Here is a 26,144-nt window from a genome sequence, read left to right on the forward strand (position 1 = left end):
CCAAAGACAGTCACTCCACACTCCACCAGCGAGAAAAAAGCTTTTAATCAAATCCCCTATCCCCTTCCCGGGACTTTGGGGGGTGGGGGGAATCTAGTTTTTCTTCTCTTTTCTTTTTTCCTTTCTTTTTAATTCAGCTCACTCCCCTCAGCTGGCCATCCTGCACTAACACTCCCCTTTACACACACACACACACACACACACACACACACACACACACACCCCTCACATAGTAACTTAGACGCTAGCAGACAGCCATTTCCCAAAGCTTGGGAAGAATTTCCTGGGCACGGTATATATCCACTTGGCTAATAAGAAAATGCTTCTCCCTGCAGCCGGAGCCTTGGCTAGTTAAGGGATGGGAGGGAGGGAGACCCAGTTCCTCTTCGGTGCCACCAACTCCTGAATATTTGCTTCTTCCACTCGACCGCCCCCCCCCCCACCTATCCACACACACACACACACACGCCCCCCTGCCCCGTAGGCAGCCCAGCCCGGTCCCCCGTGCCCCCTTCTTGCATTCCGGGGGGAGGAGGGCACTGCTCCGGGAGCGCAGGGGAGCCCCCGTGTGTCTAGAAGGCCTCTCCCCACCCCCACCCCGTGTGAGTTTGTACTGCAAAGCTCCTTGGCATCCTCGCCTGGGTTGGGTGTTGGGGAGCTCAAATAGCAGCTACAAACTGGCTGGCAGCCAGGGGCCGTCTATTTAAAAGCGCCTGCTCCACCGGAGCCCGTAGTCTCTTTGGAAACTTCTGCCGGGGGAAAGAGCTAGGAAAGAGGAGCAAACCGGTGTGGGGTTCTCTCTCTCTCTCTCTCTCTCTTTTTTTTTTTTTTTTTTTTTTTGCTCCTTTTAATTACCCCCTCTTCCGTTTGCACCCTTCTTCGAGCTTCACGCAGAACCTGCGAATTTCCAAGAGGTGGTGGCACAGCGGGAGCAGAGAGGTGTTAGGGGTTTGGATTGGGGGCTTTTTTTTTTTTTTTAAATTTCTTGATTTCAACATCTTCCCCCACCCTCGCGGCCACCGCCGCCGCCTCTTACCTGTTCCGCGGCAGCCGCGCGCTGCAAGCAGCTGAAGGTTAGGAACTAGGGGCAGGGTGCATTTTAGGTCTTAAACCAAATTTTTGAAGACAAACCCATTTTGCTCCCCCCCCCGCGCCCCACCCCCTTCTCCTCCACAGCCTCCGAGCTCATTATTTCGGCGGTTTCTTTGGGGGTGAACAATTTTTGGCTTTTTCCTCCCTGTAATTCTGAGCAGGTCTGGCCGGGGGGGTTGTTTCTCTGGCCTCCACTCCCTCCGCGTGCACCTGGCGCTGCTCTTTTCCCCCCAACCTGTTGCAAGTCCTTTAATCCTTGCAACTGGGACTCGCTTGCAGGCACCTCAGCCCTCCATCTCTCCCCGCATTTTGCAATTGCCTGGGGGAGGGCACCTGCTCTACCTGCCAGAAAAAAAAAAAAACATTTTTTTAATTTCTCCGGGCGCCCTCCTGGCCCCTTTCTCCCCACACTCTCGCTCTCGTGCCCCGCCCCAAGGTAAAGGGGAAGACTCGGAGAAGATGGTGCTCACCGCGGTCCTCCTGCTGCTGGCCTCCTGTGCGGGGCCGGCCCAGGGCCTGGGCTCCTTCGTGCACTGCGAGCCCTGCGACGAGAAAGCCCTCTCCATGTGCCCCCCCAGCCCCCTGGGCTGCGAGCTGGTCAAAGAGCCCGGCTGCGGTTGCTGCATGACTTGCGCCCTGGCCGAGGGGCAGTCGTGCGGCGTCTACACGGAGCGCTGCGCCCAGGGGCTGCGCTGCCTCCCCCGGCAGGACGAGGAGAAGCCGCTGCACGCCCTGCTGCACGGCCGCGGGGTTTGCCTCAACGAGAAGAGCTACCGCGAGCAAGCCAAGATCGGTGAGCGCGCTCGGTGTGCCGGTCGGGGGGCGCGGCGCGCGGCGGGGACCGGGACGGGCCGGCCCGCGCGCTCCGTCCGGCGAGTGGCTCGGCGCCGGGGTGGAGCCCGGGAGGAGGGTGGGCACGGTCCTGGCCCCTCGCAATCGGAGCCTGGCGGACCCGGCTACCCCGCGCCGCGCTCCCAGCCGAGCCCCCCGAGCCCTCGCTCCCTCCCCTCCCCTCCCCTCCCCTCCCCTCCCCCCGTCTGAATTCTGCCCCCGAGCTGCCAGTCGGAGTCCGGGTGCAAACCCCCAGGTGCGCAGCTTCCAGTCTGAGAAGGCGCCTGGCACCCTACAGGCTCCCTCCGCCACCCACCACCCACCCAACACGGGTTCTCTCGAACTTGGGAAAAAAAAAAAAGAAAAATCTCTTTTGTTAAAATATTGCTTTAACTGGGGACCTGGAGAGAGAGGCGGCACCGGCCCTCCGCGGTTATCCCACCTTGGCCCCCCGCCCCCCTGCAGGCCGGTCCCGGGGCTCCCTGCCCTCCGCCCCTGCACACCCCCGCGCGCGCGCACGGGCGCTGGGGAGCTAACGCCGGGGGCGGGGCGGGGGGCAGGGGGGGCTCCGATGCCCCTCCCCGCGCACACCCAGTGCTCTGGACTTGGTGTGATGGTTTGCGGTACGTGGTAAGACATTATTAAAATGCAAAATACCTTTTTTCCTCCCGAGAAGGGAAAAAATGACTTTGGCACGCTGGGCTGCAGCGGTGGGGAGGTGGGGGGCCGGCGGGGGGGCGGGGGGCGGAGGGACGGGGAAAGAAGGGTTTCTGGTCCAATAATGCAGAGTATTCGTCCCTGAATCGAATTCCTTGTCCCCCCCCCCTCCGCCCCGCCCCAGTTCAGATTTTACCTGGGAAGAAAGAAAGGTGGATATAGGGGCAAGAAGGGATGTGAGCCTCAGGCATCACCACTTCCCCGCCAGTGCTCATCTCCCCCCCTCCGCGCCCCCCCAACCCCCCCCCCCCCCCACCTCAATCTATCAACCCGGATCACAAGTGGGTGTGGACCCTGGAAACGCAGAATGCAAAATCTGGGCGGAGACGGGAAAGCCACGCTCCGGGAGCCGCGCCCTCCTCCGAGTAGCCCCGCCCCCTCGAAGCCACGCCCCCTCGAGGCCACGCCCCCCAGTTCTCAGTGTCTGGAGTCTAAGGTTTAAAACGTTGACAGAGCTGCCTGCTCAATCAGAACGGTTCTTTTTTTCTTTTCTTTCTTTCCTTTTTTTTTTTTTTTAATCAGAACGGTTCTGACCCCCTCCTTAGACTGGGTTTTCTTTTGCACTTACCTGATCTCCCTTCTTTAAAAAAAAAAAAAATCTAAGGAGCTGTGCACAAAGATCTGGGTTCTTAACCAATGAGTAACCAACCTGGTTATTAATCCTCTCCGAAGGGGGCTAAAACTTAGCTAAAAACAATTTTTTTTTTTCTGTGTAGCTTCTTACTGGGACAATGTCCCTCTTCCCAGCCCCCATCCCGTCCATTAGGGCGCCCCGACTTGGGTTTTCCTAACTGCCAGCTACAGACACGATCGTGTAGGATAGGAGTGCGAAAGCGCTTGCAAAGCTGCAGGACTTTCCCGGGCTCACCCTGGAACCCTGCAAGCCTCGCAGGGTTTGCCGGCCGCCCCCCCCCCCCCCCACTTTGCAAGAGGCAGTCCTCCCCCGGATTGCAGCCTGCAAAAAAAAAAAAAAAAAAAAAAAAAGGAACAGAGTGCAACGCTCAGGCCCCGGAGGCCCGAGGGGCCGGGTTTGTGGAGTTATTTTTATTAAGAGCCACTTTTCAAAGGCGGTCCTGGCCGCGCTCATCCTGGGGGATGTGGATTTGGAAAAGCTTAGCGCCTGGGGGAGAAAAGGTATGAATTGATTTCCTGGCTTGGAAGCGGGCGCTCTGGGTAATAATCCGGTCACAAAGAAAGTATGCAAGGTATCACTCAGCCGCTTTCTGGCCTCGCTTTTATTTGCCCAACCGTGTGGTTGGTGTGATGTGGTTGGTGCGGAGGGTGTGCGCGCAGGGCGCTCGCACGCACGCGCGCTACCGCTTGGAAGGGCAAATTGGCTCATCATCCAACTTTCCAGTTGAACGTAATACACACAGAGACACACAAAGACACCGGCTTTTGTCCCAAGCAAGACGCCTTTCAGACTTCTCTGCAGCCCGTTCCCCAACCCCTACCTTCTAGCCGCCTCCTGGGGAACCCGTGGCTGCCTCCCCGCCCCACCCCGACTTTCTTGGCGACTCCACCCGGCCTCTGGCAGGTGCCAACGGAGCACGGTTGCAGGATGGCTTCGGGGACTCCTAACTCCTGGAAGATAGGATGGTAGTGGGCGCTCCTGGCTCTAGCTTTTTGCAACCGTTGAGGGGGTCCCCCAAAAAGTTGGAGATGGCGCAGAGAGGTTCCATAAAGAGAGGGAAGTGAACAGAGACAGGGAGGAAGGTGTCAGCTCCCTTGGCCAAAAATCCTGCTCCCCAACACCCCACCACCGTATCCTCCCTACCAAGGTGGGCAGTGAGAACCCGGATTTGCCTCTCCCCCCTGTGGTTGCCATACAGGTAGAGATACAGGTAGAGATGATGGATGCATACACACACACACACACACACCAAAAGATATGTGCGCACAGAAAGATATAGATACATATCTTTTTTTAAGCAAAAGAAAAAAAGTGCATTTCTCGAATCCGGAATGGGGAGCTGAGGAGAGCGAGGTGGCAGGCAGCCAAAGCTGCTGGAGGAAGAGCTGAGGGCGGGCAGGCGGAGACTGGTGTTTTGCTGGGCGCGTTGCTGAGCAACCAGAGAGCCAGTCCGCCCGCGAACTGGGTGCTGGGAGCCCGCTGGGCCCTGCATTTTATTTTGGCCAGTTCTGGGGCAAAGATAGATATAGAAACAGAGGGCAGTGTGTGTGAGGCTGGAGGGAGGCGGGAGACAGGAGTCCTTTATTGAGCCAAACTCAATAAATACCGGTGAGCTGGATGGAGGCAAGGACGCACCAGGCTTTGCTTGGGCATTGTTGGGAGAAGGGCCCTGGCCTGGTTCTGGGAGCTCTCCCTTGAGCCCCTGAGACATTAAGCTTGGGATACAGGGAGAAATGGGTTCTGCGTTTCCATTCTGTCATTGAGAAATAAGAGAGAGTGGACAGAAAGTATGCTCTGGGAACGAAAAAAAAATATTACCTAAATAAAAATGAATTTGGCCTTTGCATCTCTGAGGGGTTTGGCGTCCATCACCCTGGCTTCCACTCCAAGCCTGGTCCAAATGCCATGTTGAAGTCAAGTCCCAGAGTTCGGTTTATTGGCCAAATTTGTGTCTGGCTTGAACAAGATCATGGAAAACCAAAGGAGCCAGATTCCTTTCCCACTCGCACCCCCTCCCTTTGAAATAAGCCTTTGAGAGGCTGGCTGTGCCCTGAGCCAACCAAAATGGGAGCCGGGAAGATGAGAGACGGTGCTTTTAACTTGACTTTTCTTGCCTCCCGCCCCCTCTTTCTGCTGTGTCAGCTCAGACTGGAAGAGCAAAGACAGTTGGCCACAGTGAGAACTCATTTTCTTTCCATATTTCTCTTTTCTTATCCCTCCTTCGGACCCCACCCCCCACCCCCCCTTCTCCATCCCCTAGCTTGCCGGCATTCCCTGAGGGCTTGAGTTTTAAGTCAGAGCAGCTGCCAGTTAGTGCTTAGGCTTGGGTTGGATTTGAGCAGACAGGTGGACTTGCAGCTGCAGAGAGAGGACTGGGCTGACCTAGGAGGCAGAGGTCACCATGGGGGTTACAGCAAAGGGCATGGGAGTAGGAATTCCACAGAAGCCCCAGTCCCCTTAAAAGGGATGGGAGGTGGGGGGAGGTGGCTAGCAGGAAAGGAAGGTAATTTTTGCCTAAAGCTTTGACTTTGTACCTGAGCAATGCCTTTGAAACTTTGGGTTATTTAATGCGTAGAACATAGAACTTCGAAGAATGGATCCGCACACTCCAAGCCTCCTGCATCCAGAAACTGGAAGGACTCCATGTACAGACCAGGTACCAGTGAGGGATCAACAGGGAGTAGAAGTGAAGAGGATGGGAGAATGGGTGTGGTGAGAGACGAAGAGGCAATTTGGAGGGATTTTGTTTGAGTTTTTGTTTCGCATTTTTACTACAGTTGGTCCCAAAGATACAATCCCCGGAGGCCATCCTTAAATTACAGTCTGGATTTTGTTTTCCAAAACAATAAGATTCATTACCTATTTGCAAAAAATAAATAAAGAAGCCAGTTCTAAGCTTCTATTTCCCACTGCCCTCTATCCAGAGGATCCCCCCACTTTTGTTTCCAGTTCTGTTTCCATGATTTTTATTGTGATGCCTTTTTTTAAAAAAAAATATATAAATCCAGAGGAATTATTGCAAACTTCTATGGGAGATAAAGTGACGTTTCCTACCTGGCCACTTGGCTTAGCTTGGTCCTAGTGTCTCCCCACGAATGGTCTAGGTACTGGCCAAAGAGTGCTAATGCTGGAAACGACCCATAGATCTTAGTACTCAAAACAGCAATTTCAGAGATGAGAACACCGAGGCAGGGAGTGCAGGGTTAGTGGCAGAGCCGGGACTAGATGGAACTCAGTCTCACAGTCCTATTGATTCTATACCCATTCCGCTCTTCTGGGCTTCCTAGACTAGTCACTAGGGCTCTCACCAAGGCCTGGCCTAACTTACCATGAGGCCTTCGGCAAATATGGCCCAACATTGTCTTCCCATAGTGGGGCTTGTGAAGATGAACTGGGCGGGGGGACTGCTCTGTTTTAACGTAAGAAATGAAGTGGCCCTAAAGTGGAGAATGCAGCCCCCACCCCCACCCCCAGCTTTTATTTTCAACCACACTCCATTGTATCCCTTTTTCTCCATGGTCTTGGAAACAAGACTGGCTTAGGCCAGGGTGGAAAGGAGCAGTGCTGAGCCCAGGCCTTAGGGCCGTGGACTAAACCTCCTTTCCTGAACTACGGGGTGCTCTCCTGATCTGGGAAGGCAGGCAGGCCCTCGCTTCCCCTTGGCTGTGTGGCAGCCTACAGTATAGAAGGAGAACATGGCCCCTAAGCGACCAACTTTCCTTGGCAAGCAGCCTCTACCTGCACAGGCCTTTCATGGAGTCAGGCGAGCAAGATGAGGAGACCCCAGCTCCTCCGGTGGGGCAGGGTGGGAGCAGGAGAGAAAAACCACACGCCCTAAGAGTTGATAAGGAGGACAGCCAGAGAGTCACCAGGTTTTGGAACAGGGGCAGGTCTATCAGCGATCTTTCCAAAGGACAGAAGAGTGGAGCCTCCTGATTACACCTGGGGGCCTCAGATGAATCTGAGGCATTTCGGAGAGCCAGGCTAACACATCCTGGAGCTGTGGCTGCTCCTCTCTTGGGGGATTCTTAAGAAGGAGACAGATAAGTTAACGACCTCTTCTCAAGAGGTTAGACCTGTCAAGTGCACCCTGGGGAAATTTTAATATAAATAGGTTAGTGACCTCATTTTTCATCCCTCAACCTCAACCATCAGACATGGGTTTTCCCTAGCCAAATCCTGAGGCAAGGCCCAGACCGAATTTGCACTCAGAACCTGGCTTCCTTTGACCTTTGCTGGTTCGCACAGATGTTTTAGGTGGGCTCTGGTTATCCTGAACCATTTAGGTCCTGCCATCACAGCTGAACTGAGTATGCTCCACTGTCTCTTTGTCACACCACTGAGGATGACTCTCGTCCCAGATGCTTTAGAACAGCCCGGGCCAGCTGAAACTGCATACAAGCCACACACGTGATTTCAAATCTTCTCGTAACCACACTTTTTAACAAGGCCAAGAGAAACAGGTGAAATTAATTTTAACCATATATTTCAATTCAATGTATCCAAAATATTATCATTTCTACATATACCCCAGCAGTTATAATGAGATATTTTACGTTCCTTCTTTCATATTAAAGTCTTTGAAATCTGAGGTATGATTTGCATGGACAGCACATCCCAGTTTGGACACTAAATTTTCATTAAAAATACTCGATTTGTATATTTAAGTTTTGTAAAAAAGTTTACAGTCGAAAAACTGGATTCATATACCTGAGTCATTCCAAACATACTCAAAAAGTTTCTGATAACTACACTGAGTATTATTATTTTTTTTTAATTTTTATTTATTTACGATAGTCACACAGAGAGAGAAGGAGAGGCAGAGGCAGAGACATAGGCAGAGGGAGAAGCAGGCTCCATGTACCGGGAGCCCGACGTGGGATTCGATCCTGGGTCTCCAGGATCGCGCCCTGGGCCAAAGGCAGGCGCTAAACCACTGCGCCACCCAGGGATCCCTACACTGAGTATTAGTTTTAAAATTCAAATCAATTAAAATGAAATAACTTTCTTTAGAGTGGGGGGGGGGGCAGAGAGAAAAGGAGAGAGAGAATCCTAAGCAGGAGCCACCCCCAGCATGAGCCCGACTCGGGGCTCCATCCCAGCACCCTGAGATCATGACCTGAGCCGAAATCGAGAGTTGGATGCTCAACAGACTGAGCCACGCAGGTGGCCCTAAATGAAATAAAATGTTTAATTCGACCCCTCTAGCCACATTTCAAGCTTTAATAGCTACATGTGGCTAGTGGCCGCCTAACTAGCAAGCCCCTCCCCGACCTGAGAAGGGAAATAATATCTCTGCATTCTCTCCTTCAGCCCCAAAGAGTCCAACAGGAAGAGTCTGAATTCGGACTCTTCCAGACACCACAGGACTCTTGTTTGACCCCCAGCAGCTCTCTTTTCTTAGGGAACCCAGGGAAAGATCTAGTTGCCTGCTCCCTGCCACCCCCTTCTGGTCACCCAGGACCGTTCTCAGGGAATGTGGCTGCCTAATTGTAATGTTCTGAATGGACTGTGATGAGTCATGAGTGGAAGTGTAGCCAGGTCAGAGAAATGGCCAAGTGCTCCCTCTCCCTCTCCCCTTCTCCATTCAGAGGCTGCTTCCCACCAAGCCCCCTCTATTCCCTTCTGGTTTAGGGTATACGTGGGGAACAGACACAGACGTTTCTCCTGAGCATGCTGTACCTTCCCCAGCTCTAGAGAAACCCAGCCAGGGAACCTTATCTGGGGAGTTGGACATAAGTGTGTATGTCTAACACGTAAGTTTATCACCAACCGTCTCCCAGGGATCAAGAAATGTGTACTGAAAGCGCAGCCCTCAATCCTACTTTGGCCCTGGGGGAAAAGAATGGGGGGAATTCTGCCTTTACCTCTGTTCCCGGGACAATGGGAGATGCATGAGTGAGAGCCTCGCCTTTCATTCTGGAGGAATGTCACCAACTTGACAGCAGCCAGGTTATGCCATTAAGGGCAGTGGGTCACCTTTTCTCTCTCCATCTTTTGGAAGGAGACCTCATGCCTAACGCAGCATGAAGTAATGCCATTAGATGGGGGGATACTTCTGGAGGGAACCCTCTAGGTGGGGACCGGTTCCTCTCAGCTGGGGCTGGCAATCAGACTTCCTGGTACTCCAACTCTTACTCTGTTCACCCACCATGCGATATGATGTCACCAATTCTCCATTTAGGATAGAGATGTTGCGTGCCCACGTTGGCCAACTTTGGTGTTGGTTTAGAGCACGCAACTACATTAGTTTTCTGGTCTGGAATGGGGTGGGGGCTGTAGAGGAGCTCAGCAGGGTAGGTCTCCTGTCCTCACTGTCCAGTCACTGATTCTCTGAACCTGCTCCCCGCCTCCACCACTCACCCCGAGTCTCACTTCTTCCTTCTCCAGTGCCTTCTTGCAACTGTTCCTCAGGATGATGGTTATTTGGGTTTGTTTTCCTCTTGAAAAGACAGCGCTCCTTTGCCTCCCAGCCCATAATTCGTGTTAAAAAGAGCCCAGAACATGCAGGCCTGTTACTGACCACAGAGGAAAAGAAAACAGTGTCTTCCAAGAGAGGCTGGGACAAAGCACACACTGGCCAGGACTGGAATGGCTAAGAGGAGGCAGTTCCCCTGGAAGGCCCGGCAGCCCCTCCCGACCGCCCTGGGCCCGTTCTCTTTATGCAAAGGCATGCACACGCGGTGTCGTTGATTCATTTGGCATCCACGGCTGGGAAGCGGTCAGACTTCAGGAGATTGAAACGCGTCTCACAGTTTTTTTAAACAGTGAGCCGCCGATCCATCATTGCCCCATAAGCTGCATGTCCTGGCAAAGAGCAGGGGGAGGCAGGTTGGCGGGGAAACAGGGCAAAGTGGGGAGGGGGTGCAGGCATCCGGCCACGGCCAGGGGTGGATCGGTGCCCTCAGGCCCGCTGTCCAGGAGGACTTTCCGCAGTGATGAAAATGCTCTGCATCTGTGCTGTGCACCGCAGCAGCCACTCCACCGCTGGAGCTACGGGTCCTTGAAAAGTGGATAGAGCAACCGAGGAGCTCCACTTGTAATTCGATTTAATATTTATTCATTTAAGTGGCCACATGTGACTCTTGAGTGCTATATCGGAGAGCATGACTTTAGATCAGAGAAGCCCAGGAAATCCAGGGGAGCCGTACTTGGTCCTGTTACTCGGCTTCCCGGCTCCCTCTGCAGCAGCTCCAGGGCTTCAAGGCAAGGGGGCAGGGTGAGGTGACCTCTCGCGGCATCCGTGGAACTGTACCATGCCCGACTTCATGTTACAGACCCGCTTCTTGACCCGCTTCTCTTCATCTCTTGAAGAAATCTGTGCATCTCTCCATTCACAGCTTATATACCGAATGCCATCCGATGGAGAGGTGAACATAGGTGACCAGGCTCCGCTCTTAAGAAGCTTACTTTTTAAATTCCACAGAAGGAGTTAGAGTGAGAGCCAGAGGAAACCCAGCTCCCCTTTTCATTCCTTGTAGAGAGATTCTGGGCAAACCCATCTTGTCTCCTGGCTACAAAAAGAGACTTTCCTCTCCCCAGGTCCAGGTGGCCTGGCCAAGCCCCACAGTCTTCCTGAGCTGTGAATTCCAAGTTACGCCTCGGTTTCTTCAATTTCCGTAAGCAAAGTGGCGGTATCTGGGCCACTCTGTTTGAAGTCTGATGATGAGATTAAGATAGAGTGGGAAACTACCACCAGCCTGGGCCCAGGGTGCTAGTGGGGCCAAGGCATGACCAGCATGGGGGGATAGATTGCAGGGAGCAGCAGGTCCCTAACATCTCCATCACGGCCCACGGAGCAGGATGGAATCGGAAGGCTTCTTAAGAGCATGGGCCTGCTTCGGGCATTGTCCACTGTGCTGTGGTAGCGCTGCCCACCCTACGATGGCTCCGGATCCAGAGCCGCTGGGCCTCCAGCCAGACACACTCTGTGTTTGCTGGGACGTGAAAACGGCATAGTCCTCCAGCAGGTGTTCATGTTGCCATAGGAAGGGCCGTGTACCTGAGTGTGCCTCCGTGGGTGCTGGCGCAGCAGCAGGACCCAGAACCCCCTCATGAATGAAGGAGGAACTGCATTGGCCCCCACGACGGGGCAGGGACAGGGGCCATCAGAGAGCCTGTGGGGATGCAGGCCAGACTCAGAACCCGCCCATCAGGAAATGCACCCATCAGGACCATGTGACAGCCCCTGCTCCCTTGGCCATTGGATGAGATCAAGGGATTAACGGGCCCTGCCTCCATTGCCCCTTGGAGGCGGGAACAATACTGAGCATTCCCCACTTTCCAGCTGCTGCAGAATCCTTTCAGAAGGACATGGAGACAAGGGCAAGGGGGCCCTCAAAGGGGTCCCCTCTTCCCCAGATCACTTTTCAGCTGCAGATGAGAGAAGCAGTGGGAGGCTATGCACAGATGCACAGGTCGGCCTTGTCCCCCCATGAGCCTCCAGCTCTCACAGCTGCCTTCACCCTCCCCGTACATGGGTGTTTTTTTTCTAGTCCTCACCTGTCCATCGCCCTGACTCCTGAAATGCATCTGCAGACACACAGAGGGAAGGAGAGGATTTGGGTAGCTGTCACAGAAGTGGAGGAGGGCAGCACACAAATCTCAGATCTTAAAAGTGCCTTGAGGTCCCTGGAAATAAGCACCGGGGACATGCTGTGCAGCCTGAGTCTCCTCCGCCACCTACCGGCCACGTGGAGGTACTGGCCTGTTTGTGGACCAGCTTCGAGAACCCCCTGCACTTGGAAGTTCCTTTGCTGTTCCGCAGTTGGGGAAGTCCTCCCTTTCATCCCACCTAAATCCCCTCTGCAACCTTGGTCCATTTTCTCTCCATGAATGAGCACAGGAACCGCCAGTCTGCGTGTGCCTGCTTGTCTTAGCTAAAACTTAAGCCCTTCCCAAATTGAAAGCCTATTTATGACTTGGCCAGCAAGCAGCTGAGGAGGGCTAGCGGGCCCTGGCATTCCAGCCCCCCAAAGTCTTACTCTCCAGCCTTTTCACCTTTGTAGCTCCGCACTGGCTCCATGCTGCGTTTCCGCTGTCTCTGGAGCCTGCAAGTGACCACGAGACCCTGACTGGTATCTTTGAGACTCCACTACCCTGGCTGCCTAAGTAATAGGTCCCATGGGGTTAAGTGGCACCAAAAAAACCAGGAGACACATCAAAACTTTAAGCCTGCCCTTCAGAAGCAGCCAAAAAAGCGCCTGTGAACCAGGGAGGGCATGCCTTCGGAACCCTGCCTTCGTGAGGCCAGGGAAGGACAGAGCGTTTGCAGAAGTGCTTTTTTTTGTAGGGTTTTTCTCTCTTTTAAGATTTTATTTATTTATTTGACAGAGCGATAGAGCCAGAGAGCACAAGCTGAGGGAGCGGCAGAGGGAGAGGGAGAAGCAGGCTTGTCACTGAGTAGGGAGCCCAATGTGGAGCTCAGTCCCAGGACCCCGGGATCATGACCTGAGCTGAAGGCAGAGGCAGAGGGAGAGGGAGAAGCAGGCTTGTCACTGAGTGGGGAGCCCGACGTGGAGCTCAGTCCCAGGACCCCGGGATCATGACCTGAGCCGAAGGCGGAGGCGAACCACTCAGGGGTCCCTGCAGAAGTGCTTTGAGCTCCTTAAAGAACATACAGGAATCCACATCGTTTTCCAGTATGAACATGCGCTTAGTCCCAAGGCCGTCCTTGAACACTTTCGGGGAAAAGACTAAGGTCCAAGAAAAGTTGCTCCCAAGTTTATTGAGCCACTGTTAACAGCCCCATCCCCGTCCCAGGAGGAGTGAGTCAAGGTTAAGGGCAGCCCACAGCATTTCTTAGAAAAGGTCCTAAAAGATGAAGGGTCTTGAGAAGAGCTGTTGGTATGTGGAGTGCCGTGAGCCAGCAGGCCTCCGTGTCCAGCAAGGCCAGAGAGAGAAGCCCTGGGAGAGGGGACGCCACATCTGGTGGATGACACCCTCTGACCAGAAGGACAGGGGGGCTCCGGCACAACAGGTGGCCAGAGGAGGAGGGGCAGCACCCCCATCTCCGATGTCTTTAAGAGCTAGAAAGAGCACCCTGAGATACGTTCATGTTCTTGTTTCTGCTTGGACACAGGGGCATGGACCTGACGGTGCATTGGAAGGCTTCCAGGAGCTGGTACAGCTCCAGCCACTGGAGGTCAGCAGCTCCCTGGGATCTCCCTCACGGAAGTGGCAACTCCTGGAGCCCAGCCACACACAAACCTGCTGGCCCTTCCGCCCAGGCTGGAGCCGCTCCACCCTCCCACCTGTGCCCTCACCCACCTTTGCTCACTTCACCTGCTTATGATCTTGATTAGGGGAAGGGGGTGGCCATGCCCCCCTGCAATGCTCCCAACCTTTCAATGGCAGCCATCTCTTGACCTCTCTTCTTCCCCAGTGGTCAACTGCTTTCTCAGGGTCAGAGCGCTCGGTGATGCCCAGAGAGGTTGTGGGAAGTGCCTCAGATCACTCAGCAAATGGGCTCAGCAACCTTCCGTCCCACAGCTGGCTTTTCCTCTCCACGCATCTCTCCCCAAGACCTGAACCTCGGGTCCGGGCTCAGTACTAGATAACAGAGCCCTAGCATTTCCGGTTTGTACAGAGCCCCCCACTGCTCCCCTGCACATCACCCCATTCTAGCTTGTCCCGCAACCAAGAAAAGTTGGTTTACTCCAAACGTCACTCCTTTAGCTAACCCTAGACGGCTATCCTCCCCCTACCAGGCGCATCGCCCACCACGCTGATTAATGATCGCAGCAGGTCTGATAGAGTCAGAGCCCTGAGTCCAGGCAAGGCAGGAAGAGGGAGGGAAAGACCAAAAGTGGGGGATGGGGACCTGGCTCCGAACTTTGCTCCGAGAATGCCTCCCCGTTGCTCTGCCATTTGCTCGCTCCGCATCGTGTCCCTCTAGTGACTGCCTCCCTTCCTCTCTGTGGATAAATATCCAAGCCAGCTAACCACCCAAAACACTGCAAACTTGTGGAGGCTTCTTCAGGGCGGGGAACTTCCCTGCCAGGGCCTTAAAGGCCGGATGCCTATTCAATTAAGTTTGACAAATCCCAAGCCAAGAGACAAACAGGTGCTCAGGTGCTTCCTGCCACCTGCCATCCTGACCAGGTTAGGCCAGGTCCCCAAATGCCTCCCTTAACCCACACCTGGAACTTCCCCTGGAAAGAGGGTTCCTGCCCCTGGGGACACAAAACAGTGTCTTTTCACCAAGATTCTCCTTCCCTGTGCATCCCGTCATCCCCACCTCCTTGGACTCCTCTCCTATTCCCCATCCCAGGGCCTTGTCATCATGGCTCCTGGAGAGCCCAGTGACAGTGGAGTGGCTGGAGAACAGGATTTTCCTTCACCTCATGAGTTATCCGGGGTCACCCCAGAGCCCTATTTTTCTCTCTCTCTAAAATTTGAAAAGAGGCGATGAAGATAGGACTGACCCGCCCCTACCCACCCCCACCTTGCACCTGGTCTCCCTGCGGGCATCCTGGTCACGTCCTGCCCACCTGGGAAGAGCGATGGAGCCCTCCCCACTCTGGGTCTGCCAAGGCTGGCGAGGTCAAGGAGCTGAGAGGAGGAAGAGGGGCCCAGAGAAGAGTGCCTGGGAGATAAGAATGTACTGGAAGTCGGCAGATGGAAACAAGGCCGGGGGTGGAATTATCAGATCAACAAATAAATGGACAAAGTCCTACTTCTTTAAAGGTCATAAGTCAGCTAAGTATAGACTGTCACCAAGTCTCTCCTATATATAACTGCTCCAGCCCCCGCCAGCTGTTGGCCTCTCTTGGCCTGGAGCTGGGTTACGTTCCAGCCTCCCAGGGCCCAGAGCCCGGAGCCAGCCCTGAGCCGGGGCAGGGCCGTGGGGTTCCAGGTCCCCCCACCCATCCTCCAGGCCCCACCTGTCTGGCCCTCTCAGGTCCCCTCCTCTTCATGATGGTCCTCACCACCCGGCTAGTCTAGATCCCGAGGACCCTCCTGCTCCCCGATTCCAAGTTGAACGGATCTCAGCTCTAACAGTCCTGGAAGCACGAAGGCCCCACTCAGGGACAGACTTGGCCTTTCCTTCCTTCCCCCATCAGCCTGCATCTCCAGGTCATGCTCTTAGACGGCAGCCCCCATCCAGCCACTGCCCCATCTACAGAGCCAGCCCCATGGCAGGCAAGCAAGCCCCCGACCAGCACTGAGCACCCCCACGGGCCACGTCCCACCCACGTCCCCCCACACCCACCCGTCCTGCCCCCAGAATGTCCTCTCCCTCCTGTCAGACTTGCCCTCATTTATCAGCCTGACCTTTTCAACCCCATGCCACCCCATGTAGCCTTCCCAGGTTTGCTCCTTTGGACTCGAGTCATGCCAGCCTTTCCCAGCACTTCCGGCAGCGAGGACCCCTATGTCCTCCTTCTTCCCCTGCTTGTCCCCAGTCTGGTAAGCTCTGGCACGACCCCAGAGGCTGACCCTCCGCCTCCTTCTCCTGCAGAGAGAGACTCCCGTGAGCATGAGGAGCCAACCACCTCCGAGATGGCAGAGGAGACCTACTCGCCCAAGATCTTCCGGCCCAAGCACACCCGCATCTCCGAGCTGAAGGCCGAGGCGGTGAAGAAGGATCGCAGGAAGAAGCTGACCCAGTCCAAGTTTGTGGGGGGCGCCGAGAACACTGCCCACCCCCGGGTCATCTCTGCCCCCGAGATGAGACAGGAATCTGAGCAGGTGAGTCACAGGGACACTGCCCCCCACGCCACCCCCCGCCTCCACCGGCATCCCTGCCAGGCCGCCTCTGCCACCACCACCCCTGCCTTTTGACCTTTCCCTGCTTCTAAATGAGCATTTTCAGCAGCCAGCGCTTAGGTGTGTCCTAGCGTGGAATTCAGAGACGTCTCACGGCTTCCATTGATCAGAACTCAGGGCTTAACCGAGCGGGGCGTAGAGGCGGTGCTCATTCAAGGCGCTCATTCAAGCGCCAGGGGCTGTGTCCTCACCTGGGCAGCACGCTCCCCGGAGCACCTGCGGACGGCCACCTCCAGATTGAATCAGAGCAGGGCGGGTGTTGTGCAAGAAAAGTGGGACAGTATGCCCCCGTGGCCGGTCAGATGCTGGTTTTGCACACTTTTCCACACCCAGAGTGCATGACAGGTACAAAGGAGGAGAGATCTCTGGAAGCGACTAATTGAAAAAAATTCTCCACCCACCCTTTAGCTCCCAGTGCCCTGCGCCCCTCGTTCTGCACAGACAGGTGGTTTCTTTTTCTTTCTTTCTTTCTTTCTTTCTTTCTTTCTTTCTTTCTTTTTTTTTTTAAGATTTTACTTATTCATGAGAGAGGGAGAGACACAGGCAGAGGGAGAAGCAGGCTCCCATACGGTGGCCCCGATACAGGACTCGATCCCGGGACCCCAGGAGCATGCCCTGAGCCAAAGGCAGACGCTCAACCGCTGAGCCCCCCAGGCGTCCCCAGAAAGGTGGTTTCCACTTGGGTCCTGCCGTGGGTCTCACTCCTGCCGTCTTCACACAGGGCCCCTGCCGCAGACACATGGAGGCTTCCCTGCAGGAGCTCAAAGCCAGCCCACGCATGGTGCCTCGTGCCGTGTACCTGCCCAACTGTGACCGCAAAGGGTTCTACAAGAGAAAGCAGGTACGTCCCCTGCTCCCAAGTTCAGGGGGCCCCTGAAGGGGCAGCTGCCAGATACCCTTACCTCTAAGTGCTGAAGGTCTGTGCCGTTAACAACAGTGTTTCCTGAATCCCTGATATCCACGCAAGCACCTCAATCGTGACTTTCCCCCTTCCCTCCTGTGCGGACCTTACGTTTTAGTGATCCGCCTTATTTACATGAACTCACCAAAAAAGCAAGCGTTCTTCTATCACTGTGTCATGTCACAGGTTGTATAGGTTCTTTTCTGATAAACACACACACGTAAATATATGCGCACAGATAGTGACTTCCAAACGAATTTTCTGCAGGAACCACGTGCAATGATTTACGTCCCATTCCCAGCCAGGCTGCCCTTTTGGGCAACACTTCTGCGCTAACACTTAGCCTATTCAAGCAGTTACCCCGTTATCTTAGGCCAGCGGTTCTCCGGGATCCTGGGGCATCAGAATTACCTGGAGGGCTTGTTAAAACACCAATTGTGGAGCCCCACCCCGGGGTTTTGGGGGTGGACCCTGAGAATTTCTCATTCCTAACAAGTTCCCTCTCAGGTGACCCTGATGCTCCCTAAGGGTGTCCCTCGTCTAAGTTGAGGGTCCAGAGCCAGACGGCCTTGAGTCAATTCTTGGCTCTCCCACTTAGGAGCTGTGCCCTCCTTATCTCCTCATTTAAAGTCTCTGCCCCCAGACTCTGATGCAAAACGACCATCGACCATCGATTAGGGATTCATCTTTGTAAAGGACTTAGAACAGGACCTTCTCCGTGGGAAGTGTTAAGTAGCGTCTGGTACCCGATAAAGCCGTACAGATGATGCAGCCGCAGCATCGCTGTCACCCCATCCTCAGCAGATCACGTAGCCAGGTGGAGACTATCAAGCTGGAGGGCCCTGAACGGGTGGCGTGAAAGAGAGGTTGTAAGAGCTAGTGGAGGGCGGACTGTCTACTGTCTACATGAGCGTTTTTCCTAGGGCCACCCCCATGCAGGGGGCACAGCAGAACCATGATGGTTCTGTGATGGGGTCACAGTCTGTCTTGGGGCGGGGAAGACAAGGAGCAGAGCCTCCGGGGGGACAGCCACCCTCACCGCCTGTCCCTCTCCCTTCCCCCCTCCCCCAGTGCAAGCCTTCCCGTGGCCGCAAACGTGGCATCTGCTGGTGCGTGGACAAGTATGGGATGAAGCTGCCAGGCATGGAGTATGTCGACGGGGACTTTCAGTGCCACACCTTCGACAGCAGCAACGTTGAGTGACGCGTCCCCTCCCCGTCCTCCCCTCGCCCCATCCCACCCCCAGCCCCGACTCCAGCCAGCACCTCCCTCCACCCCAGGACGCCACTCATTTCATCTCATTTAAGGGAAAAAAAAATCATATATCTATCTATTTGAGGAAACTGAGGACCTCGGAATCGCTAGCAAGGTCTCAACTTTCAAACCGGCAACAGCAGAGATGCAGACAGCTAAGGAGACCCCCCCCACACACACACACCCCTTGAAAAATCTTGAAAATGGTTTTCTTTTTGAGGCAAGTTGAAGGGACAGGGAGGGGAAGAGAGGAGGACACGAGAGAGGAGAGAGAAGGGAAGAAAGTGCACTTGTAGAGGAGAGAGGGAGACACCAGAGCGTCGTTTCGAAGAAGAAGGAAAGAAGAACGTGGGCAGGAAGGGAAAGATCACCGGGACCACGGCTGGACCGGCCCGTCGTCGTGTCCAGCCCTGGCCTGAGTTGGGAGACGTTTGGGCACCGGAAGGTATGGCCCAAGGTGTGGCACCCGATGGCACCCTTGGGGGTTTTCCCGTCTGGATTGGTCGCGGGGGGAGAAGGGAAAAGACCGGAGGGGTCAGCGCCTCTCCTGACCTATCTCCACCGCCAGCCAGCAAGCTGCATGGCTTGAACCCGCTCCTCCTCCCCTCTCCCCCCGGCAGAGGGTTCTCCTTCCCCAAAACTTCTGAAAACTAAAATGCATTCCACTCCTCTCCAAACGAAGCAACTGCATAGCCGAGTGCTGTTAGATAGATAGGTTTGCCTACGCAGAAATACCAAGAGTAAGTAGGTGTGCGTACCTCAGGCCCCGTGCAGACTTCTAGAAAGCAGGACACACCCCGGAGCCGAGACGCTTGCTCTCCCAGGGTGACTAGATCATGCTGACACGGGTGGTTTGAGCCCCCCGCGGCGCTCCCTCTGGGGGAGGACAGGCTGACATCAATGCGGCCTCGTCCATACTTCTCTACGAGGCTCCATGTAGTCATGTACAAGGCGTATACGTCTACGTTCTTTCTATTTTGCTTTCTTCCTTCCTTTCCTTCGAAGGTTTGCATTAACTTTTCAAAGCAGTTCCTCTGGGTGCACTGAGGAGCTCCCTCATTCTGGGAAAACCGAGAAAACCCATATTCTTCTGACACAACCCATCACTGCAATTGTGCCAGCCTCCCATGAGCGGCAGACGCAAACCCTCGGTGGGCCACGGTGTTAGACTCTTTCCCGGCTTCCCGCGTGCAGGTGTGGGCAGGTGTGCCCGCAGGTACCCAGCCGGGTAGACGAGGGCTCTCCGCGGCGCGCCCCCCAAGCCCCCCCCCCCCGCGCCCCCCATGCCTCTGGCGTTGTTAGCCCTGAGACCCTCCCGGAGTCACCGCCTCTGGACCCTGCACCAAACGAGCACAACGGGGCCGAGTGTGACCCACTGGTCCTGCCCAGCCTTTTTCTCCCGTCATTTTGACATTTTGAGGGCCTCCCTCGGCCTCCGCGCTGGCCTAGCAGGAGAGAGCCTGAAATGAGAGAGGGACGTGAGCGGGAGGGACGTGAGCTGGGGTGAACGCAGGGGAGCCGGTAAAAGGGGAGCAGAGCAGGGGGGGCACTGGCTGGAGGGCCAGCGGGGACTGCCTCCTTCCAGCTCTGGAGCAAAGCAACAGGAAGGGGGACGAAGCCCAGCGCGATTGCCTGGCTCCCCATCCTCTAGGCCTTTGGGACTCGAGACGACAGCAAGAAGAGAATGGGGGCGCAGTTCCTCAGAGAGAAATGAGCTTGCTCCAGGCCTGGGCGCCGGGGACGGTGGGCACCGTTAGGTGGGCTCTAGACACCTGCCGCTGGGCAGGAGCAGGGATCGGCACGACCGGCCGTGCCTTCGGAGGGACAAGACCGTGCACGCGGGTGGCCACCTCCGCTCTGCACTGAGGGACAGGTGGCAGACTGTTGCAAGCCCTTCAACGCCTCCGGCCAGCACAGGCTCTCTCCCTGGGGCGGGGGACAGGACAAGGGCCCAGGACAAGCGGATGCTGCAGGGCGCTGTCCTCAGGAGCCAGGTTCGGAACCAAGGAAACTCCCGTTCCCGCTGACGTCCTCAACAAACCGGCGCCCGTGGGGCTGTCCTTGGAGGCCGGAGCCAGCCTGCCGGGAGAGGGGGCTGGGACACCGGCGAAGGGGCCCCCTCCTCGCTGTGGACACAGCTCTCTCCACTCTTCCCTGATGGCGTGACGCCGTGGGGACCACTCCAGCGCCCAACTTCTCCAGCGGAGAAGCAGACAGATTTCAGCTGGTGGGAGACTTGCACCTACGGGACTTGGGGCTGGGGTGCAGGGGGGGATTCCTGCCTCCCTAACCCCCCCCCCCCCACAGGACAGTTGGCTGGGACAGGAGAGACGGTCGATTGCCACAGGACAAAGGGCCCGATGGGGATGGCGGCCGAGAGGACTGAGTCGACCTGCCGTCAGTGTGCCCCATCTCTCTGCACAACTCTCTCCCCAAACCCCCGACTCACATTTCCGTGTCTGAGGCCAGTATTGTAAACCTTTCCCGCTTCACTCTACCGTTTGCCCATCCTTTCTGCGCATCTTGAGCAGCCGTCTAACTGGGATCTGCCAAGTGGATACTGGGGTGCCATTCCCCCTAAGAAAAGACTGAGCCAGGAATTGCATACCCCCCACTGCACACCCCTCCCAAGACCTGGACCTGGTTCCTGAGAGAGGCTCTCTCCTTTCCCCCTGCTGCGTCCCGGACTCTGAAGGGGCGCCTGCCGCCGGCCGTGAGGTGGGGGAGTAGGGCCTGCTTGAACCCCAGCAGTCTTCGGGTTTCCGGAGCTCCTGCGACTCACCCAAGCCTGTGAGCCCAGTGCTTGCAGGGGTGACTCCGGTCAGCTGGCCACTCCCTAGAGGACGCAGGACCTGCATGATGGATGAAACAAGCCTCCCAAGGGGGCGGCCTGGCCTGGGGAGGGAGTCGAGGAGGAGGATGGAGATGGAGCGTCCCTGGGCCAGCAGGGCGGGAGGGAAGGCTGGTGGGCAGCGCCGCCAGCGGGGATCCTGACCCGGGATCTCCTTGACTCCAGGCTGCCTGAAGCCTACTGTTGCTTCACCTCGAGGCCTCAGGCTCTGTAGTTCTCTGTGGCCTCAAGACTAAATGTCACCCCCCACCCACCCACCCAACAGTAGGCCTCTTCCCATCCCCTCTGACCTGTGCCTCGCTCTGGCAGGGAGACGACTACCTGTCATTGCCACTGCCGCCGGGTCGCGGATGGAGGCCTCGCCAGGACCCGACCTCCTTCCCCCAGAGCTTCCCTACCCACCTGGGCAAACAGGGCATCTGGGACGGGTGACGCTCGAACGTTTCTCAGACAGCCAGGCCTACACAGGCCTGGAGACATTCAACCCCCACAGGGGAGGACGGGAGGCCCAGGCGGCCCCGTGCGGTCTACCTCCTGTCTCCTCGCTCATTTGCCCATCGCCATCTCAGTGGTCTCCCCGGGAATCCTGCAGGGTCAGCCTCCCCCCGGGCAGGTGGGCCCGGCCACCGCTCTCCCGACACCTGGCTTGTTGGCACCAGGGAGGGCCTCGGTGCACGGGGGCCTTCGAGGGAAGTGAGCCCACGAGAAGCAACCCTGGGTCTCAAAGAGGACATTTGTGGTTTGCAGGAGAAAGGAGGCTAAATTTTGAGAAGTGGTGGCGCAAGGGGATGGGGACTTGCCAAGCCAGCCACCTGGGTGTTGTACTGTCTTTATTTTTAAAACCACTAAAGTGCAAGACTTCCTTTTGCACTTTTCTCCACTTTTTTTTTTTTCTCCTCCTGGGTTTTTGTTTCTTTTTATAAACGTACTTTCTGGGTTTTCTAATGGAGTTCGATGGTCTAGCCATCCTCACAGACCCTGGCCCCCCTCTCAAACTCCTCTGGGTGGGGAAAGGGAAGGTGGGGAGCGTCAGCCACCTTCTCAGGTCCCCGGCCACCAGCCTGAGTCCCGAATCTCCCGCCACCGTCGCCGCCGCCACCACCGCTGCCACCACAACCGCCACCGCCACCACCACCACCACACAGTAGCCCACACGGATAGACAGTTGTCAGACAAGATTCCTTCAGATTCCGAGTTGCCTACCGGTTTTTTTTTTTCTTTTTTGAAGACAGCAATAACCACAGCACATATTACTGTAGCTCTTTGTAGTGTTACGTACATACATATCATAGCTCTATTCTCTCCCTTTGTTTTGTTTTCGACTTTTTTTTTTTTTTAATAAACGCTCATAATCTTTACTGGTGAAGAGGATGAAAAAGAAAATAAATTGACAAATAAAAACCAGTTTGTGGGGAAAAGAATTAAAAAAAAAAGCGGGGAAAAAAAAATCACCTGAATGCAGAGGGGCTCGCCTCCTGTTTAGCATTTTGTACCTGAGGAAATAAAAAAAAAGAAAAAAAAAAAGCCAGAGGATCTCACGTTTTATTAAAAAAGTGAAGATTGCTGTATACTATTTATTCAACTTATAATTTATGTTACTCCTTGATCTTTGTCTTTTGTCATGACAAAGCATTTATTTAATAAAGTTATGCATTCAGTTAGCCCTGCGTCAGCGTCCTCCAAGGGCCCAGGGAAGCCAGGTGGAGGGTGAGAGGCCCACAGGCCACCCTCCAGAGCACAAGGGGCCTGTCCCTCCAGAGGGGAGCCCCCAGACCCGGCCTCCCATCCAGACTTGGGTGCCCCCTTCTCTACCGTTCAAAAGAGTCCAGTGAGGTAGTGTCCACAGGGCGCTTAGAGCAGCAAGTGGGCAATCGCAGGCCTCTTGCAATTAAGTCAAGGGGCCCTAACCTACCCTTCGGCGCGTGACAGGTCTCTTTCTTGGAGAGAATTTTCAGGAAGGCATTTCTAGACTGTTCATCAGTTGCTCATTCCAAGGCCTCATAAGCTCTTAACCACCAGGGGCCTCCGGCCAAGGTGAATCCTACCTCTCGCTCCTACCCAGCCCCCAGCTGTCTCTTCCCCATGAAGAAGAAAGCTACAGAATGGCTAGTGACCCGAGTCCCACCTTCCAGCCGTTGCCCCACATTCTTTCACGTCTTTCCTTCCACCTGGGCCCCTCCATCCCCACGTGCCCCCTTCCTGTGCGGGAGTGAGAGCAGCACACCGCCCTTTACGCGTCCCCTGATGGCACCCTGTGAGGCCTCGTGCACAGCATGTACTCAGAGTTGGGGGCCTCCCCACCCTGCCCAGCCCAGACCCCTGTACCCCCCGCCGCTCCATGGCATGTGGCCAGTGGAGTACTTGGGAGCACCCCAGCCTGGCAAGGGCTTGGCCTGTCATCGGGCAGGCACCCTTCCTTCTGCGAGGGCACTGCAGCTCGTTTCCCCGAGGCCCTTGAGCCGTGCCGTCATTCAGCCAGCGCCCAGCAGCAAAGGCAACAATGCAGCAGGCCCCTTGGCCTTGCCTCTGCCTGGCTGCTCTAGGAGGCAAAGAGAAGGATCCAGAGTCTCCCCACCTCCCTTTGTAGGGGGGTTGAGGAGGGGCCTCAGGAAGAGTAGCGTTCAGGAAGGCCGTGCTGGTCCAGCCACATGGCACCACCTGCCCCGGGGACCGTCTCCCGGCCTCTCCATAGGCAGCTGCTCACCCTCCTGCCACCCACATGCTGCAGGGGAGCTTTGGGGGACGTGGGGGGGGGCCCAGGCATCTTCTCCCTGCGGCTCCTCCCTTAGGGCCTGCCGCAGCCGGGCCCTCTCTACCACGCTCCTCTGCTGCCCTTGGGCCTCCTCTTGGCCCTGACAACCCTCATCTGCGAACCCCCGGCTCACGCACGAGGTCATCTGGGATTCCAGCTCCCGGCCGCTCTACACCTTGCTCCGCCCTGCCCCGCACAGTTCAGGGGTCATCGGAGCAACCCACACAGCACCCCGGGGATCCTACACTCACGGGGCCTTTGTGACCCAGCAGGGACTGGGCTGGCAGCTGGAGCCTGCTTGGATGCCACCCTCACCCCCGGCGGGCCAAGCTAGTCCAAGGCCACTGCTATTGACTTCACCAGTCTTGCGTCCATCACTCAGCGCTCGGAAGCCACTCTCTGAGCTTCAGTGCTCCACATGGAGAGTCTGAACACCCCACTCGCCCGCTCGGCCCATGGTCTGTAGACAGTGAGAGGCCAGGTGGAGGCCTCAATGTCAACGTCATGCCGATGGAGGAAGGAGTCTCTGCTCTCCCCATTCTATTCCCCAACCCATCAAGCCTCTCCGGCCTTGCCTCCGTCCCTAAGGAGACTAGATCCAGGCTCCACCATCACCTCTGCTCGTCTGCAGCTCACCTGCCCTGCAGCATCTCAGCCCGGAGGAGCCCCAAAGGCCAACACTGGGGCCCCCGCACAACCCTGCGGAGCCCTGATGGAGACAGTCCCCCCACAGTGCGGGCTGACATCACCACAGAACCCCCCAGCTTGAAATCCTGCCTGGGGAAACCTGCTCGAGCTGTCTCGTTCCCACATTCCCCCGTGTCTACAACACCCTTTCATGCTTCTCCCCACACTGCCTTCTCCCCATCCGAGAAAACCAAGACCTGACTGTGAGAATGTCCTCCCTGCCCATCCAAACCCCTGGAGTCAGCCAGAAAACCTCTCCAAACCCGCCCTCCTGTTTGCAAAGGACAGGCCCCGTCCTGTGCCCTCCCCGCCTGTCGCTCCTGCCCTTCCCCACCAACCACCGCCCCTCTCCTCTGTGTAGGTGACGCAGGAGGGGGAGAGAAGGGGACACGTACGAACAGCATCTTGGGGACAGAACCAGTGGGTCTTGTTCGTGAACAGGATGTCAGGATGAGGGTGATGGGAGAGTCAAGTGTGTCCCCCAGGCAACTCCAATTCCATGTGCCCCAAATTGAACTCGTCCTGGCCGCTCACGTATCTTACCCCTTACGAAGTACAAATTCAAAAACACCAACAAAATCTGAACTCGTCACCTTCCCTCCTAAACTCTCCCTACCACCACCCCCTGCCCTGTTTCCCTCCTCCCCATCTGGTCGTCCTCCCAGACGATGGGACCAGCATCCACCCAGCTGCGTAGCCTGACCTCCAGAGTCACCGCTGATTCCTCACCCTCACCCCCTCCCAGGTCCAGCAGGTCCCCAGGCCCCGGGAATCAGCTCCCTCGTGGAAAACTTTCTAATCTGACCTCGCTCCCCACTTCCGCTGCCGAGTCCAGATGACACCCACTTCTCACCTGGATCATGGCCACTTGTTCCTGCCAGGACCAGCCCAGTCCCGTGTCCTCCCTACTAAGTATCACAGGAGGGGGTTCCTGTTCTAAAACACAAATCCTCTCCTTAAATACTTTCAGCCCAAAGCTGAAATCCCACAGCAAGACCCCCAGAGGCTTTCCCGATGAGCTCTCCTCTGGCTTCCTCTCCAACTTCTCCTCCACCTACACCTTCCTCTACCACGGGGAGCCCCAACCTCGTGTGTAGCTCATGCCCCGTCTGCCTGAACCCCACCAGCCCCCCACACACACACACCACATCGTCCCTCATATTCCTGCTTCCTCCCTACACCTGTCTTTGCACCCCCTGTGGGACACGGATATTCTCCTACCTGCACCTGGGCACACCTCCATCCCACCCGCGGTCGGGGAGGAGTTCTGTGGCTCCCTCTGTCCATTTAGGATGGGGACCACAATGTACATCATCCTCATCTACTCCTACATCCTAAAACCCAAATGCAGGGCCCAGGAGGCAGTAGTAACTCCATTTAGGCAGCACTTGCTGTATCACAGGAATGAGTTTACATTCTCAGAGCAATTCTTTGAAATAGAAACTATCCTAATATTTAAAGATGAAGTGAGGCTCAGAGGTTAGGAATGTGTCCGAAGTCGCCTAAGTCGTAAGTGGTAGCGTCCAAATTCTGTTCGGAGACCGCCCCACCTCCAGGCGATGCTCTCTCACCTACCTCATCCCTACGCAGCCAGTACTCCGGACACATCTAACCCACGGGGTCGCTGCACACGGGGACCCTCCTAACTCAGAGG

At 56.0% G+C, this 26,144-nt stretch overlaps 1 protein-coding gene across 1 annotated transcript; it reads left to right on the forward strand.

Annotated features, from left to right (window-relative positions):
- Positions 1–690: 690 nt before the first annotated feature.
- On the forward strand, positions 691–22,712 carry IGFBP5 (insulin like growth factor binding protein 5). The gene is made up of 4 exons (XM_026002192.2): positions 691–1,885; positions 15,738–15,967; positions 16,767–16,886; positions 18,018–22,712. Exons 1-4 carry the CDS (start codon positions 1,552–1,554, stop codon positions 18,147–18,149), a joined length of 816 nt encoding a protein of 271 aa, XP_025857977.1. The 5' UTR covers positions 691–1,551; the 3' UTR covers positions 18,150–22,712.
- The last annotated feature ends 3,432 nt before the right edge of the window (positions 22,713–26,144 follow it).

The sequence above is a fragment of the Vulpes vulpes genome, chromosome 16, assembly GCF_048418805.1.
Source record: "Vulpes vulpes isolate BD-2025 chromosome 16, VulVul3, whole genome shotgun sequence".
Lineage (NCBI taxonomy): Eukaryota > Metazoa > Chordata > Mammalia > Carnivora > Canidae > Vulpes > Vulpes vulpes.

What these genes read in the sequence shown, in the direction of transcription:
- IGFBP5 (XM_026002192.2), top strand. Translation starts at nt 1,552, where the DNA reads ATGGTGCTCACCGCGGTCCTCCTGCTGCTGGCCTCCTGTGCGGGGCCG. An exon ending in CCGCGAGCAAGCCAAGATCG is followed by an intron (nt 1,886 to 15,737) that starts GTGAGCGCGCTC and finishes CTTCTCCTGCAG; the next exon opens with AGAGAGACTCCCGTGAGCAT. An exon ending in GGTTCTACAAGAGAAAGCAG is followed by an intron (nt 16,887 to 18,017) that starts GTACGTCCCCTG and finishes CCCCTCCCCCAG; the next exon opens with TGCAAGCCTTCCCGTGGCCG.